Source organism: Chamaea fasciata, unplaced genomic scaffold (assembly GCF_029207755.1).
Source record: "Chamaea fasciata isolate MVZ Bird 193981 ecotype frontalis unplaced genomic scaffold, bChaFas1.0.hap1 SCAF_1, whole genome shotgun sequence".
Taxonomy (NCBI): domain Eukaryota; kingdom Metazoa; phylum Chordata; class Aves; order Passeriformes; family Sylviidae; genus Chamaea; species Chamaea fasciata.
The window spans coordinates 29604507-29621097 of record NW_027094086.1 but is presented as its reverse complement, the minus strand read 5'-3'; the positions used below and the strand labels follow the sequence as shown (position 1 = coordinate 29621097).

At 40.9% G+C, this 16591-nt stretch overlaps 1 protein-coding gene across 1 annotated transcript in view; it reads left to right on the top strand.

Annotated features, from left to right (window-relative positions):
- The window catches only part of STMN2 (stathmin 2), a 40397-nt gene extending 32464 nt beyond the window's left edge, over window positions 1-7933 (top strand). Inside the window, exons 4-5 of the mRNA XM_066179793.1 lie at window positions 4035-4226; window positions 6590-7933. Of these exons, the coding sequence (XP_066035890.1) occupies window positions 4035-4226; window positions 6590-6649 (252 nt within the window). The 3' untranslated portion in view covers window positions 6650-7933. The remainder of the gene's footprint in view (window positions 1-4034; window positions 4227-6589) is intronic.
- Window positions 7934-16591: the final 8658 nt, after the last annotated feature.

Here is a 16591-nt window from a genome sequence, read left to right as displayed (position 1 = left end):
CTCATCTCTGAAAACTGAAGATGCACATGATCCCTTAAAAATATGATATGAACATCACAGGAGTTTGCCTGCATTTTTACCACATCAGTATGTTTCTTGGAGCAAAGGTGTCTTTACCATGAATAATCTCCAATATTTTTATTCCTCTATAATTAAATATTAACAAATAAACATTTTTGTTCCTCCACATTTTTTTTTCAGCCTTTCAGTACCTGAGGGAGGCTTGTAAAATAGAGGGAAAGTGAATTTTTCCAAGAACAGATAGTGATAGAACAAGGAAGAATGGTTTTAAACTAAAAGAGGGAAGATTTAGATTAGATGATAGGAGAAAGTTGTTTAATATGTGGGTGATGAGGCAGTGACACAGGGCGCTCAGAGAAGCTGTGGGTGCCCCATCCCTCAAAGTGCCCCAGATCAGGTTGTATGGGGCTTTGCACAACCTGGTGGAAGATGCCCCTGCCTATGGCAGGGAGTTGGAACTGGATGATCCTTAAGGTCCATTCCAGTCCAAGACAGTCTATGATTCTTTGATTCTATGATGTAACATTTGATGCTGCAGCTGGAGCTGCATTGGTTATGCCTTGTTATATTTAAGAAGTCTTTTGAATAGTCCTTCTTGAATATTGCTTTTTGTTTTCTCCACTATTTCATATTTTTCTCTCCTCATTAGTCTTCTATATTGTTCATCCATCCCATTTACAGCCTTTTTTTTTTCATTTTCTCACTACATCTGTATAAGAAACACTTTCCATAAGAGGTTTACAACTATGTGAGAACTATCAAAGATTGAAAAATATTTTTTCCAGCACTTCAAACAGTATTGAAAATAAACTTGAAATAAAAAGCTCCTATGTATGTTGGAATCCTGCATCACTGTGGAACTGCGTGAGTCCAAACACAGCCATTTAAAAGCCAAGACAAACAACAAAGGGAGTCTATTAATCCCAGCTCCCCTGGGTATCCATGGTCATTCATTTACCCATTTCTGGATGTGCAGTAGACTTTGAACAGACAGGGTGGCCAAGCTCTTTTGCCAAATGGGTTGGAAACACAAAATCATTCAACAATCCAGTACAAACACATAGCAGTTGCCTTCCAGAATTGTCGTAAGGGGATTTCAGAATGGTCTGAACACCAGGGAAACAGGCCGACTGACAGCTGGGCTACAACGCCATTAGAGAAGGGACATCAGTCCAAATGAGACTCTACCCTGTGGATGTCTTGTGGCAGGGAGGGGGGTTCCTTTATTTTGAACCAGTCCTGGTGATTTTCCTCTCTCAAAATTCTTCACAATATGCCATTAAAGACATATTGTGAAGGAAAATCGCATTAGGGGTTTACAGTCAGTTCCTGAGGCCTGCTTCAGCTTTCAAGCAGTCTCTTTCTGGTGCCAACGCTATTTGCATCCAGTAAATACTGAATTAGACTATAAGGATTTTCTTCATTATCATGAATTAGAGGACAAATTACTTTTGAATTTACTGTCTGCCAGCACAGCATCCAGAAATATGTGTACTTTGATATGGAGCTCTGATTTTTCACTGTTCTCCCAGATTTATGAAAAAAAGTCTTTTTAGAAGGCAAAGGGTTTGAATGGAAGAAAACAAATCTTGAAAATGAGCAGGTGCCTCAAAGTCTCAAAGGCATTTTGATACCTCCATTGAAAGCAAATGCTGTTTTTAAAAATGCTTCTTATATGCATAGTCCAAATCTTATTTTTATAAGTGCGTGCCTATGTCCTTGAAAATTGTTTTCCAAATTTGAAAAGGTCTGATTTTATAACACACTATATATGCATATTTAAACACCATGAAATGTTAGCCTTCCAAATTAATAAATCACTTTTGAAATATTTAATGGGAAAGGACATTACAATTAGTCTAAAAGTGTCTTTTCTATTTAAACTCTTGACAGGAGGAGAAATGGGTTCGTAGATTATCCATTACTTTTAGATCATTTTAGCAAAAGGTTCACAAAATTCATATCCATAAACAAAATTTAATGATCATAACTTTTCCAAAAGTAGACGAGAGATTGCCATTGAGTTGTAAATTAAACAAAAAATGCAGAATAATTTCACAAGCACTGGTCAAACTGGGCCACTCAGGTTTGTTCACAAGTGAGAAAAAGAGATGAAAATATTTCATTATTTCAGTTTTACATTGCATCAGATTTTTTAAAGTAAGTTTTTTACATAGTAAAATAACCTATGGTTAAGAAGTGTTAAATGCTAAGTATCTGAAATCAAATATTTTGTTTCAAAATAAGCTACTTTTATTATATTATTTAAAATTTTGATATTTTTATTAAACTTATGGGGCTTTTATGATTTTTTAAATTGCTCTACAAAATTCCTCCATTGCCCAGCTCTACTTGTCTTTGGCTCATCCTTCTTCCATACTCCACAAGTGAAACTCTGCCTGCTTTTAGCTTCACCTCTCTGGTGGGTTTTGTTCCCATTTGCAACATCTTTCATCAGGCACAACAGAGTCAAAGACATGAAAAATGCTTGCTCTATTACTGTGTTCAGCATGTGTCGTGAGGGAGGGAAGAGCCAGGAGGAGTCTCTGGGAGGTACCAGCCTTTCCAGGAGAACATTCCTACCGCAAGTGCTCCAGAGATCAGTTTGAGAAATGAGCCTGTACCTGCAGCCAGGCCAGAGGTGAAATGCATTAAGTGATAAGGATGGATGGAAGTGGCTCTCTTCTGTGATCTCAAGCAAGCCATTATAGCCTTTCAAAGTCAGATGTGTTTTACTCCAACATCTTGCTGCAAAATGTTCTGCCTGGCCTGTGCAGCCTTTTCTAGAATCTGCTTAATTTGCCTTGTCAGTGCATTTGGCTTTATGTAAATCTTACTTTCATTAAAATATTTGTTTTCTCCTAGTTGAGTCTTGCTCATGTAAAAGAGTTGCAGCCTCTTTCAGTCCATTTGAAGCCACATGATAGAATTTAAAAGGTTTCATTACAACTAATTGTAATTAATGGTTTAAACCCTTAATTTAGGCCTTAAACTAACTCATTTTTATGGATCACAATGGCAACAGTGCCTTGGGATCAACACTCAAATATGCATTTAGCCTCCTGGTGCCCTATTTCATTCTCTGTTTTCCTGCTTCTCGTCATGCTGCCTCTCATTTATTTTATCCAGAAGTGTATGATGTTGTTTATCCTTTCCAAATAACTATCTTTTCCACTAGACTTGCCTGGAGAATGGGCCCAAAGCTGCAAGTTTTTTGGCTTCTTTCCTAGGATTAGTGGTTTCCTGTTAGAAATTTGATTTAATATAAATAACAAAGCTTATGCTTCTGAGAAGTGAGTTTACAAAGAAGAACACAATATTAAGCATAGACTGCATCTGTTTAATTCCAACTCTCAGTTTTCATCTTCCTTGAAAAATAAAAGCTTTTAACTAAAAAATTTTGTTATTTCTGATGCAATAATTTTTTCCCCTTCCTAATCAGTGAGATTAATACAAATATAAGTGTAATGGGATAAAACATTGTCTGAATTGATGCTGCCTGTCTTTCATGTCAATAAACTTCCAAGCCTGTTGTTAACTATTCAAGCACATTAAAGAAGAGTCCAGCCTGGATGAAAATTGCACCTGTCCTGCATCAGTAATCTCCCTTTTTACTCTGTACATTTCTTCAACCCCAGATCCCTATCTCTAAAGATGAAAGGCCGATAGCTAAGAGACTGCAGCTGCCAGAGGTTGAGCAACCACTGCAGTAATCCAGGCGAGCCACGGCAGCAACACAAAGCAGAATTTCTTGTTAACAGAAGTGCTTTGGACATTTCTCTGCTGCTGCCTCAGGCCTGTTCCCCACACTCAGCCAGTGCTTCTAAACACCTGTTTTTGAGGCTAATCCCGTTCAGTCACACAATGACCTTTCTAAAAAAAGCAGCAAACTTTACACAGTTTCCACACTCAGGGAACTGTTGCCCTCTGGCAACATACTGTGCTCCCTGGCAACATGGCAACCTGCTTTGCTCCACATGGGTATTTCTTCTCAGTTACCTCTCTTTTTCCAGTCCCAGGAGGCCCAGGTGCTGAAACATCTGGCAGAGAAGAGAGAACATGAGCGAGAAGTGCTTCAAAAAGCTTTGGAGGAGAACAATAACTTCAGCAAAATGGCAGAGGAAAAGCTGATACTGAAAATGGAACAGATCAAAGAAAACCGTGAAGCTAATTTAGCTGCCCTTATTGAACGCCTCCAAGAGAAGGTAACCACATCATCATTCCTCACTTTAGACTAGAGAGGAAAATCTAATCATTATTTTGTAGAGATGTTGTGCATAGTCCTCATCTCAGTTGCTACCCTTGAGCTATTTTTTAGTCAGAGCTACTGATGTCTAAACCACCACTCCCTTTGAAAAAGGACTGAAGTTCTACAGTTACACAATCACAGGATGGTTGAGGTTTAAAGGGCCCTCCGGAGATCATCAGGTCCAGCCCCAGGCTCAAGCAGGGCCACCTAGAACCAGCTGCCCAGGACCATGTCCAGGTGGCTTTTTAATATCTCCAAGGATAAAGACTCCAACTCCACTCTGGGGAACCTCAGCCAGTGCTCAGCCATCTCACAATGAAAAAGTGTTCCCTGATGATCAGAGGAAACCTCATAGGTTTCAGTTTTTGCCCATTGCCCCTGATCATGTCACTGGGCACCACTGGAAAAATCCTGGCTCTGTGTTCCCTTCATTCAGGTATTTATAGATACTTGTAAGAGCCCCTTGAGCTGCCTCCAAACTGAACAGTCCCAGCTCTCTCAGGCTTTCCTCATAGCAGAGACTGAGAGATGCTGCTTAATCCTCATGGCCCTTTGCTGAACTGTCTCTGGAGAAAGATTGGTTTTCTAGCTGTTAAGAAGTTCTGTGAACAAATGAAAGGTCACTTGTGTTTAGATTTCAGCTTCTAAGAAAAGTCACTGATCAAATCAAACAACTACCCTATGTCTGTAGTTCTTGGTTTCTCAGAGGAGAAAGATGAAAAATTATAGGAAAAAATTCTTTCATATACAGCAAAAGACAGAAAAAAGGTCTGTCTTTCCACAAGTCTTGCAAGGAAGAGAGTAAATTTTCCTATGGAGATCTTTGGTACAGCCAGAGGAAACAGGGAATCATAAACCCTAGATGCAGGATAAGTATGCCCTTCTCCATAAAAGAACCTTCCACACAAGGGAGAGAAACACGCAAATAAAGATTTAGAAGTGTTAAGAAAAAATTAATTAGTTCTGCATGAGTGATCACCTGTTTCTCTCAATAATGAACTTTCTAATATTCTAGTAAATTGGCTAAAGAAAATATCTCTCAGAGGTTTTCAAGGAGATCTTCATAAGCACCTCTACATCTTTGATGGAGACAAAAGTCTTTTGAGAGTAGGAAAGAAACAACAGAATCCAAAGGATGATGCTACAAGTAACTATGCAAACAGGGTAATTCTTGAGCTTAAGAACTATACCCAGATTGCTAGACATTTTTGCATTAGCTTCATTTGCAGGCATATACCCAGACCTTATGAAAAAAAAGAGAAAAGCAAATTAGTTATTCTCGAGGTCCAAAAGGAAGTGGGAAGGACAGCTGACACATCTCTCTGTCCTAGGTTAATGTTAACTGACCGTTAAACCCTGTTTCCACAAAAATGTGATGGCATAGATGCACTAAACACAAGACTTCTGAGGAAACATGACAGTAACTCACTTGGAAACATCTGCAATTACCAGTAATTAAAAAATACAATTTTGCCAACACCAAAACATCAAAAACAAACATAATTTGCCAACATCAAAAGTGAATCCTTAATATACAGAAAAAGAAGTGAGCTGTCTGGTTCCAAGTCTTCCGAAGTTACACAGATCTGTGAGTGCCCCAAGGTATCGGTGTCTAGAAGCCCCTGCAGAGATAACTTCTGTATACTAGAGTTAATAGGAACACCAAGCAACAAACTCCTTATAAAGTCTAGCATTCAGTATTACAGACCTTTCAAGGACTGATTCACATGTTCAGTCAGTGTGAATAAGTGGTATTCTTTGTCATAGCCAGAGAAAGAATCAAGAGGACAGGTAGCTTCAGTGTTCAGACTAAGGAGATGTTTGAGACATTCAGATTGGCTCATCTCGTTGAAGCTGAGTTCTTAGATCTCTATTATGGTTCCTAAATGCTACAGATAACAGAGTAACTAGCATACAATGTGCAGGCAATTAATTCCTCACTCATCCTTCCCTATATTTAGTTTAATATCCAGGAATTCAAAGGGCAAATGTGAGCATGTGGCACATTTTATGCTGCAAGCAGCACCTCTCTATGTGGCTCTTTTAAATGAAACTCTGTGAGGTGCTGAGGATTATAAGGACATACCAGATAAAAGACAGAGCTCCAGAGCAGGAGTATAAAGTAAACATAAAACATGCCTCAGGCTGGTCTGGTGGATGACATCTCTCCTGTGTTGCTTCTTTTAAAGATGGTTGTGCTGTGAAACAAGTTTTGCACAAGCATCAAATTAATGACCCAAATAGGTTGTCAGTATGAACCTCTCTTGGCAGGTGGAATGAGAAAAAGGTTTGATTTTTTCCCTTCTTGATGTTTTCCAGGAGAGGCATGCTGCAGAGGTCCGTAGAAACAAGGAGCTCCAGGTGGAACTGTCTGGCTGAAAACAGCAATGGTGGATGTGACCCATCCCCACCATTAGTAAACTCCCCCTGCCTATATTATTATGGATCATGCGATATAAGTATGGGAAATGTATGACGTGGTTTAAAAAAAATAAAAATCAAGAACTCAATAAAAAACTTTAAGAAAGAAACAAAAAAATAAAAACAAAAACAATGCGATCTCTTTGCAGAATGATTTGCTTGATGTTTAAAAAACTTGGATCTTATTTTGTAAATACTTACATTTTTGTTAAAAAATACAATTATTGCATTATGCAAGTTATTTCATAATCTTACATGTCCTGTAACAGGCTTCTGATGTTGTCTATTTCCACTCGGTTGAATTTGCTGGGTCTGTTCATTTGAAGCACCTCATGTCTAATTCCATTCCCTGCGACTTCTCATTCCAACCCACCATGAGGTCAGTAGTAGTTCTATGGTGCTAGAGACCAGTCATTGCCTAATAACCTAGACTGCTTTGCCATCAATAAGCTTTCTCGAAACAGTGACTAGACCACAGGTATTGTGACTTCACATTCAGCTGTCCAAGACAAAAGGCTCTTAAAATGTTTTTTCAAATGCAGCTTATGCTGCAGGACTCTGTACTGTACTGTACAATTGAGGTTGAATCGCCATGTAGTGTTTGTTGTTTCTGCTTTTTGAGGTGAGAGGCAACAAAGCTGTGCAACAGAACGAAATCAAGCAAGATCAGTTTGAGACAAATTTAAGAGGCACATTGTAACCATCAAGCTAAGACAAATTTTGGATGATGCCAAACAGCCATACAAATGCTAATCGTAAAGTGAACTTAATTCACCACTTGGAAATTTATTGATGGAGCAACTAATAGATAGCATCAAGTGGCTTTATCTGTAGGTGCCATGATCTATGATACTTATCTGATGCTACCACATTACATGCGTGATAGTACAAGAGGCTACCGAATATTTCACCTGGAACCCATGAGCCAGTGGTTACCTTTTTTTTAATGACACTGCTGACTTCCATTCATCATGACCTCTACTCTTCAGTGTTAGCCAACCCTACCTAGTGACAGACAACTAGGACTAAGAGGGCTGAAGCAGGAGGAATGACTAGACAGGGTGCTTGTGCCAAGTACAATATCACCAAACCTAACACATCATCCCCAAAATAGCTGCAGTTTTGAAGTTGTCCCTACCCCCCTAGAGGTTGCTGCCTGCATATTCTACTCTTCATTAGTGCTATTTTCCTGTATGTCATTGTGAGCAAGCTGTGATTAATAAAGAATTGGGGTTCTGTGAACTGAAAAAGGGCTTGTTTCTTCTCTCGCTCCATTACACCTCTGGCATGTGCCCATGTAAGGGGAAAACCTAATGCAGTCATAAAAGCATGGAAATGAGACTTAAACTACACCTATTAATAAACCAAGCCTATTTCTCTGCTAATATGGGACTAACCCCTGCCATGCATTTTCCAGTGCTTGGGCTGGTTGTTTTTAAAGATTACCATATAAACTGAGCCCGTAAATGTGATCTTTAGCACTGAGTTCATTAAAAAGAACTAGCTATGTACACATGCACTCCTTAATCCTGGCTCAACATTGGGGTAAAAGTGGAATTTGGGAAAAGAAAACTAAATAATCTAGCTTTGGCAACATACATCAATAAGTACAACAAGATTCTGGGTGTTAACACACTGGTTTTCAGGGTAGAAAATATTAATTTATAGGATTTATTGGAGAACAAAATCACTTGGCTTTCTGCTGAGCTACAGAGCTGAGATGTAAAATTGAATCAAACCTCATTTTGAACTGGAGAAGTGATAAAGAATTATCTCTAGGATTAGTAGAAAACTATACTAAATATTTGAAGTCATCGAAGTGGCAACATTTACTTGCTCTTCCAGAGAGATGGACTTTATGCTCCAGGTCTGCAACAGTCAGTTTTTTTATTTTAGCAGACTATTTTTTTTCAGAACCAAGAGATGGCCTGCAGTCAAAAAGCAGCAGCAGTTGAACCTGGAGAAAGGCTGTGAGCTCAACTCCGTGTGCAGTGAACTCAATACCACAGAATGAAAGGAGTACTCCAACTTGTTATGGCAGCTGGGTTGTCTTGCCTAAATTACTTATCTTTCTCATCAAACTACCAAAAGTAAACCTGGCATAGAAGCCAGATAGCAGACGTTGAGTCTGGAAGACATGAACTTCAATGTTGCCAAGCCTATGAAGTTTGTATAGTGTTTTAAGTTCCAGTTAAAAGAGGACATTATTGTAATTAAATTTGATGTCCAGGATCTTAGCTTGAAGGCTTGTGGATTCTGTTTCCATTTCCTGATGGCAAGCCACTGACAGTTTTCCCTGTCCATTGACTTAACAAATTCTGGTAGTACTTCAAGCCCTTTTCCTCTTTGTCTTCCTGGCTATGGTTCCTCAGAGAACAAGCCAAGAACAAATCTCTGGTGCTGAGCCAAGCAGGGCAACCTGCATCACTTCCATGGGGTTCAACTCTCTTCCTCCCACAAAAAAAGGGTGTCCACACCCAAAGTACCAACTCGGATAGTCTCCAGCACACTCTCACCCTGACACAGAACTGGGCTTTGCCTGGGAAGTGCTTCTCATCAGGTGCCCAGGCTCCACCAGGGAAAAGAGTGAAGAACCAGACAGTGGGAGCACTGCTTCCCCAGGTCACAAACCAAGCTCTGCTCCTGCTCCCTTGGCTCTTCAGACAGTTCATTTTATTAGTGTATAACTATGCTTTGAAAGCCTGTTTGCAAATACACTGCCTACTTAATCTCTAATAGGAAAAAGAAATGTCTGGAGACCTGCAGAATGGCCCTTTCCCTCTTTTACTTCTGTTTCCTTACATTTCCTTATATTTTGCTTTAGTGCTGCCTTTCTAGCCCCTCCCTGCTTGTGCTAGGAAAAGTGTAGTTGCCATGGGTCTCTCTTCATGTGTAGCTACAGATAAAGAATCTCCTTGAAAAGTAATAAAATGTAAGTATAATACACCTGCTTTTTAAAGTATTACCATTTTGGTAATATGGGCTTTTTTAAATTAAACAGCAACCAGAGGGTTCAGGGATTTTAGATCAAAAAAACTGATCTTCTTTGATTAACTGTAGATGCCCAAATCCATGCCATGAGCTGTGAGTAGCTGCTGCTGAACTGCAGACCATTTTTTCATAGGCTCCCTGAAACTTCCCACGGGACAGGAGGGAGGCAGGAGTGCTGGCATTGCACCACACAGATGTTTCAGCCTCTCCTGGGCTGTATGATGGCTCAGAAGCAGGGCAGAGCTGTGCAGCACATCTAGAGAGGCACTTCTAGCCTCTGACCTCTGCAGGTCCCAGAACTGCCATTCCAGGAGTGGGTAGGGTTCTATTTCCTCTTGGTTAACTCATCAGTTGTGTCAGAGCTGCCATGAGGCAACAGCTTGAGTAATCAAACAGGAATGGCTCAAACCTGTCACATTTCTTGTGGTCCTACCGAAGCCACAAAATTTATGCTCAAACCAATTCATAGAATCCTAGAATCATTTAGGTCGGAAGAGACATTTAAGATCATTGGGTCCTGGCATCATTAACTTGGCACTGCCAACTCCACCATTAAACTACACCCCTAAGTGTCACATCTACACATGTTTAAATAACCTTCAGGGATGGCAACTGAGCCACTTCTGTTCTAATGCTTGATGATCCTGCTGGTGAAGAAATTTTTCCTAATATCAGAATCACAGGATCATTTATGTAGGAAAAGACCATTTAGTCCAACCTATGACCAAACACTTCCATGTCAACTAGACCATGGTACTAAGTCCGTGTCCAGTCTTCCCTTTAGCACATCCAAGGATGTTGACTCCACCACATCCCTGGGTAGCCCACTTCAATATCTAATTATCCTTTTTGTGAAGAATTCCTTCCTAATGTCCAATCTGAACCTCCCTTGGCACAAATTTAGGCTGTTTCCTCTTGTACAGTCACTTGTTACCTGGGAGAAGAGACCAACTCCACTGCAACCTCCAAATATTTCCAAAGTCAGGAGGTTTGAGTGTACAGTTTAAATTCACCACCACTTCAGAACTTGAAATCAATGCCTTTTCTTCCCCTTTTATCATGCTTCTTGTCACATGGAGGGGTTTTCGTTGCTTTGTTTTTGAAAGATTGGGAAAAAAATCCTAACTCTTCTACACACACTCATAGCTGTCTGCCTGACTGCCATCCAGCAGCCCTGTCAGAGAGATGGCCTCTGTAAACAGCGCAGGAAAGTTTTACTCCCAGCACCTAAACTATGCAGAGAAAAGAGGTACTTCTCTCTCCTCTCACAGAAGGAGAGATGCCTTAGGGCAGGATGAAAATCTTTCTCATCCTGCTGTTGCCAGATCCCATCATGTCAAATCAAACCCTCCCATCAGCTTTTGATGGAGAGAAGAAAGGATTGCACGGGAACAGGCAGGCCCCACATCCATCTTGCAGCACGTGCCCTCTTCTGAGTTTATTCCAGCGGTGGGAAGAGATGTTCACTCAGCAGAAGGGATATTACCAGGATGAGATTGGGATCATTTTAGGGAACTTCCCCCGTGCCTCCGGGCTGGTGCCGCTGTGATGTTGGTGCAATACTGCCGTGCAGTGGTCAGAAATTGCAAGGGAGAGCATCCCTGAATACACCAGGGATTGATTGCAAGGATTTCCTCTGAAGAATATCCATTCCATCTGCTGAGCAGTTTACACTTTATATAGGGATCTTTATATAAGGTAGATGGTGGATTTGAAACCTGAAGCCTGAATCCAGACATTTTCAGGTTTAACTCCTCTGTAACAGGAGTGGCATAATCATAGATAGCTGTAAATCCAAAGAAAGGACTGATATTTTTTGTGTGGAACATGGAGCAGCCAGAATTACACTTATGGCAACACCACCATCAGACGCATGCCTGACTATGATAATTGCTACATTACTGAAACTTCAAATATGTCTAGAAAGCAACATAGTGCACAGCAGCCAGCTGAGAAGACTGAGAAAATGATAAAAGCAACGTCTGAAGTACAAGTAAGGGCAAAAGAAGCTACGTCAGAAACCATCAGCAGATTAGGGGCTAAATGAACTCTGAAACAGATCTCACATTTGAAAAGTAGTTTTCATCTCCCAGGGAAGGAGAGAGCGTGGCCATCCTTGAAGCTGTATCCCTTGCAAAACACTGAACCCTTTCTCCACCCCCACACCAATACTTGGAACTAGGGCACAAAGCAGCCTAAAATCCAACCTACATTATATATGTGTGTGTCTGTTATGTTATCCATAGCTCTGTGAGCAATAGGAACCAGAATATGCTTGGATTATGCCATGGATTGAGGTTCTCCAGTGTACAGTAAAATGCCTGTGCTCTAGCCATTCATAATTCCAATGCTGTGCTGAAGCTCAGATGCCATCTGACCTTTTTGTTTTCCTCCAGGGAAATGCATGGAGATTCCTTTTTCTGTTAAAAAACCATAGGAATGCATATAACTGATAATTTACTTAGGGAAACATTTGCCTGCTTCAAGTCGACAATATAATGCCACACTCCCCTTCTTTTGGATGGCAGTAAGTAGCTGCTGGAAAATGTCTTCCTGCTGTAACAGTTTGGCTTTGGTGAAATGGATCACAGAAAAGGGAGATCCTGGGCAACTCTGGTGATATAAGGAAACAGCCAAGCTACAACTTAAATTTCTTTTAGCTATTATAGTTGCAAAGGATTTTTAAATAAAGTTTGAAAAATAGGTTCATTCTATCAAAATACATTTTAAAAAATTAATTCTTAAAAGACACAGCTTTCCAATAAGTTGTTTAGATAATAATTTCTACATATTCACAAAAGTTGACAAATATCCCCATGTACAACTGCTTATGACCAGAAGATGGCAATGTCTTATTATTTAATAGGCAACAACAGATGGTAAATTCTATTTTGAAGAGCCTTTCAAGCTCTGCAGAATCCTGAAATCCTGCTTTGTGGAGTCTGATGTTCTATATTTACCCTAAAATGTGGATTTGGGTTTATATAAAACATAGAAGATAACACTTTTTCTTTGGGCAAAATTCATTGCTTTTGTTACATTTCCTTAAAAAGAGCATTGGGGAGACATTTAAAAGAAACTAAAGAATAAGGTAGCCATTTGAATAAACAGGTTGATATGACCTGTTCCTTTAGTCTGGATCTTAGAGGCTGATCCCTGCTCCTAGCAAGTCTAAACCATCTCTCCTGAGTGCTGGATGGAAGCAGGAAATCATGGCTCTTCAGACAGATACCATGCAGGCTGGAAAAGGGAGATGCTCACAGCATAAGAAACTGGAGCATCCCTTCCTGCACTGTGTTTTACACTTAGCTGCTTGCAAATGATGAAAATAATGGGGGAGTGCAGTGGTATATGAAAAGCTGTCCATGAACTGGTTGCACAGATTGCATGTTTTCCTGACACAGGTATTACCTTGGGAGCAGCACTGAATAAGTGCACATCTTCTGCCTCCAGGGTCAAGTTTGGAGGCAGCACAGCTGCTTGCTTGCAAAATACAGTCTGTGCTCATATTAACCATTTCTGTCCGACCTTGGATGACCATGAAGGGCCAGCTCAGTCTGCCTTGTGCCATGCTCCTCAGACACCCTACCAGTGCTGGAGGGAGCTTGACTCACCCAGCTTCTCCTCGGGTGCCTCTCCATGCAGGCACAGCCTGCAGCAGAGCTGTAGGGAAAGGTGTCACCTGGGAAATACAGAGGAGGAGGCTGATGGCTGCCACTGAGAGACAGCAGCAAATTAGCAGCAGCAGCCAAGCTGGGGGAGAACAAGGGTGAAGCTGGGGGATGCTGCCTCTGCTCTGAATTTTCCCAATCCCTGGCACTTCAGGAGGGGTCCTGTAGGAAGGCAATCCACGCAGGGATGTCATGGTTTAACCCAGCAGGCAGCTAAACACAACACAGCTGCTGACTCACTCCTCCCACCGGTGGGATGGAGGAGAAAACTAGGGGGAAACAGTTAAGATTCATGAGTTGACAGCTTTATAGGACAGAAATGGAAAGGTAATTAATAATAGTAATAATAATTATAATTATAATTATAATGCTAGACCAAAAAAGGGATGCACAATGCAATTGCTCACCACTCGCTGACCAATGCCCAGACAGCTCCCTAGCTTATATACTGAGCATGATGTCATAAAGTATGCAATACCCCTTTGGGCAGTTGAGGTCAGCTGATTCAGCTGTGTCCCCTCCCATCTCCTTGTGCCCCCAGCCTTCTCAAAGTAGTGTAGCGTGAGCAGCTGAAAAGTCCTTGACTTAGCGTAAGCACCGCTCAGCAAAACATCAGCATATTATCAACCCTGTTCTCACCCTAAATCCAAAACACAGCACGGTACCAGCTACTAGGAAGAAAATTAACTCTATCCCAGCTAAAACCAGGAGAGCAGGGTGCCAGGGCATCCTGGGAACTGCACTCTGAACCCATTCAAAATGCTTTCCAGCAGTGACACCACTGCAGAGTGTGTGCCCTCAGCTCCCCAGCTCACAGCACTGGGCATTATCTGCTTGTCCTCTGGCCAGCTGTTGGCTCTCTATTAGAGCTGACTGTAGAAATGATGCTACTTCTGCATTTCGCAGTGCATTTTTACCCTCATGTTTTACACAATAATCAGGTGCTTGGACTGGTTTTAAAAACGTAAATTTTTTTCCTATGAAAGGATTCATGATGAGTTTTTGAAGGCACACAGGCATCTCTGTTCTCTAGGGAGTGCACCTCCACAGCTTTGGTAAGTTCATCAGCAAACCAAGCTGGAATTTACAACATCGAAATTAGAGAGATTCTTCCACATTATTTCCCATTAGTTTTATGATTATCCAAGGTGTATAATCACTCTACACCTAAGCTGAAGGCAAAACTGGACGTCTTCTTCCAGAACTCTGGAAGATGCAGAGTTTGCAGTATTGACAGGGTCTTTTTTGGCCTGTGCAAGATGCTGCTGTGCCTGGCAGATCCCAGGCAGGGCAGGAAGTCCCACATTCCCAGCAGGCAGCCTGCTGTCGGGCACTGGGATGGTTTCCCGGGACACAGGGTGTTCGCACCGATTGGCCTCCGTACCGTCGTCACACGTTTAATGCTCCCAGATGAACCAAGAGTCCCTTGCATTGCCCGAGGGTGTATTCAAACGGCCTCACGCTCCCGGCCGGCGCTCAGAGCCGACTGAGCTCAGCCAGCTTGAAAACAGGATCTTCCCCAGCCAGGCTGGGAGTCCCAGGACGCTGGGAGCAAGCACTTGGCTGCTGAAGCATAGCTACACAGCCTCCAGCTCACCCTGAGATGCTACTGCTTACTGCTGCAAGCATGGAGCCCTGTCACAGATTTTATGGAAAACTTGAATATTTTCTGTTTTAATACTGGAAAAAAATCCCCTCTTTTTATTTAGACCAATAAATTATAGGAGCGGTTTTTTTCATCACCCCATTTTTCTCCTTTTTGAAAGAAATTAGATCTTTCTTAGCGTAGAAGAGAAAAATTCCCTGCACTGAAAAGGAATTGCTCCTTTCTCATGTATACTGTAGCACAGAGGCATCACTTTGCAGTCAGATACCATTTTACCTGCAGTCTTCTATGGATTCTTCAGGCAAAGAACAAAAGGAAAGAGGTTTCTAAACTGAAGATAATTTCTTCCCAGGGGATGTGGAACACACAAGTATAACCCGTATATCTCCTTTTCTCTCCATCACATTTCAGACTATTTTCCAATAGGCTTAAAGGCAGGACAAAAGCAAGAAATCATCAAAGTATTCCAGCTTCCTGAAGAACTGTCTCTGCATTTTGGAGCTCTAAAGTTCTGTGCCCAGTATAGGATGATGTACAGATCTGATGTGTGAGCAAAAATGAATGATTAAAACGTAAGTACACCATTTTCTAAGAAGGATCTTGATTTCTGTGGAAAGGGGTATTGCACTTTCTCTCCCAGCAGCAGCAATCAACCACAAATACTTTGATATTGAATCCTGGCATGGCTATACCCATAAACTTAATCTTTCTTGGTTTGTCTAACATGGGGAAAATGATCTTTCTCCTTATTCTGTTCAGTGATTTATTCATTATTTTGGTGTTGACAATGATTTATTTTCTTCTCGCTAGCCTTGTAGTAGAAGACATAGCTGGCTGAAACCACAGAAAAGCTTTTGCACAATGCATATTATCCCACTAAGAAAAAGGTTTAAAATATGACTTTGCATCTCTACATCACTATGAAGACAGTATTGTTCTCCAAATGTCCACTGTGTTCACAGTGGTCTTAAAACAAAGCAAATAGAAACAAAATACAAAATTATCTTCACTACACTTAGGCAGACAAGAACTGGCTGAAAAAAGAGGTGTAAGTAGATAGAGTTGCAGTTTTATTCAGCAATTGGTCTTAAAGAAAGACCATACATTTGAGATACTAAAATGCCTAGAGAAGTGTCAGGACTCCATTTGGTACAGCAATCACATGAGAATGAGAGAATGGGAATCCAAGGACTCCCCGCTTGCTACAAACTGCTTAATATTTTCTGGCAAAAGATGTCTCAGTGGTCATGGTAGAGAAAAATACGTAAAGGAGAAGAAAGCAGAGAGTTTCTAAAATATGTTTTAGCTTACCCCGTGTTATGTATTTTGTCCATCATGACATAAGATAACGCAAATGCTGGTAGAAGTGTTTCATGGCAAATGCAGGTCATTCTTTGGGATTTGGAAGAGGGAATAAAGTAACAAATAACAAGGTAACACTTCATTTTTGGTGTTTGGACCTCATCAATTTATGTGCACTTCTTGAAACAGTGCACTGTGGAAACCTGTTTAAGTCACACACAAGAAATTGCACAGAATCCAGTACTTGTCAAACTGAAGTGTTCTACTTTGTGAAGAATTCACTTTGCCTCTCAAAACCAGCTGTGGATCTGCAAAATTACTTATGGATAA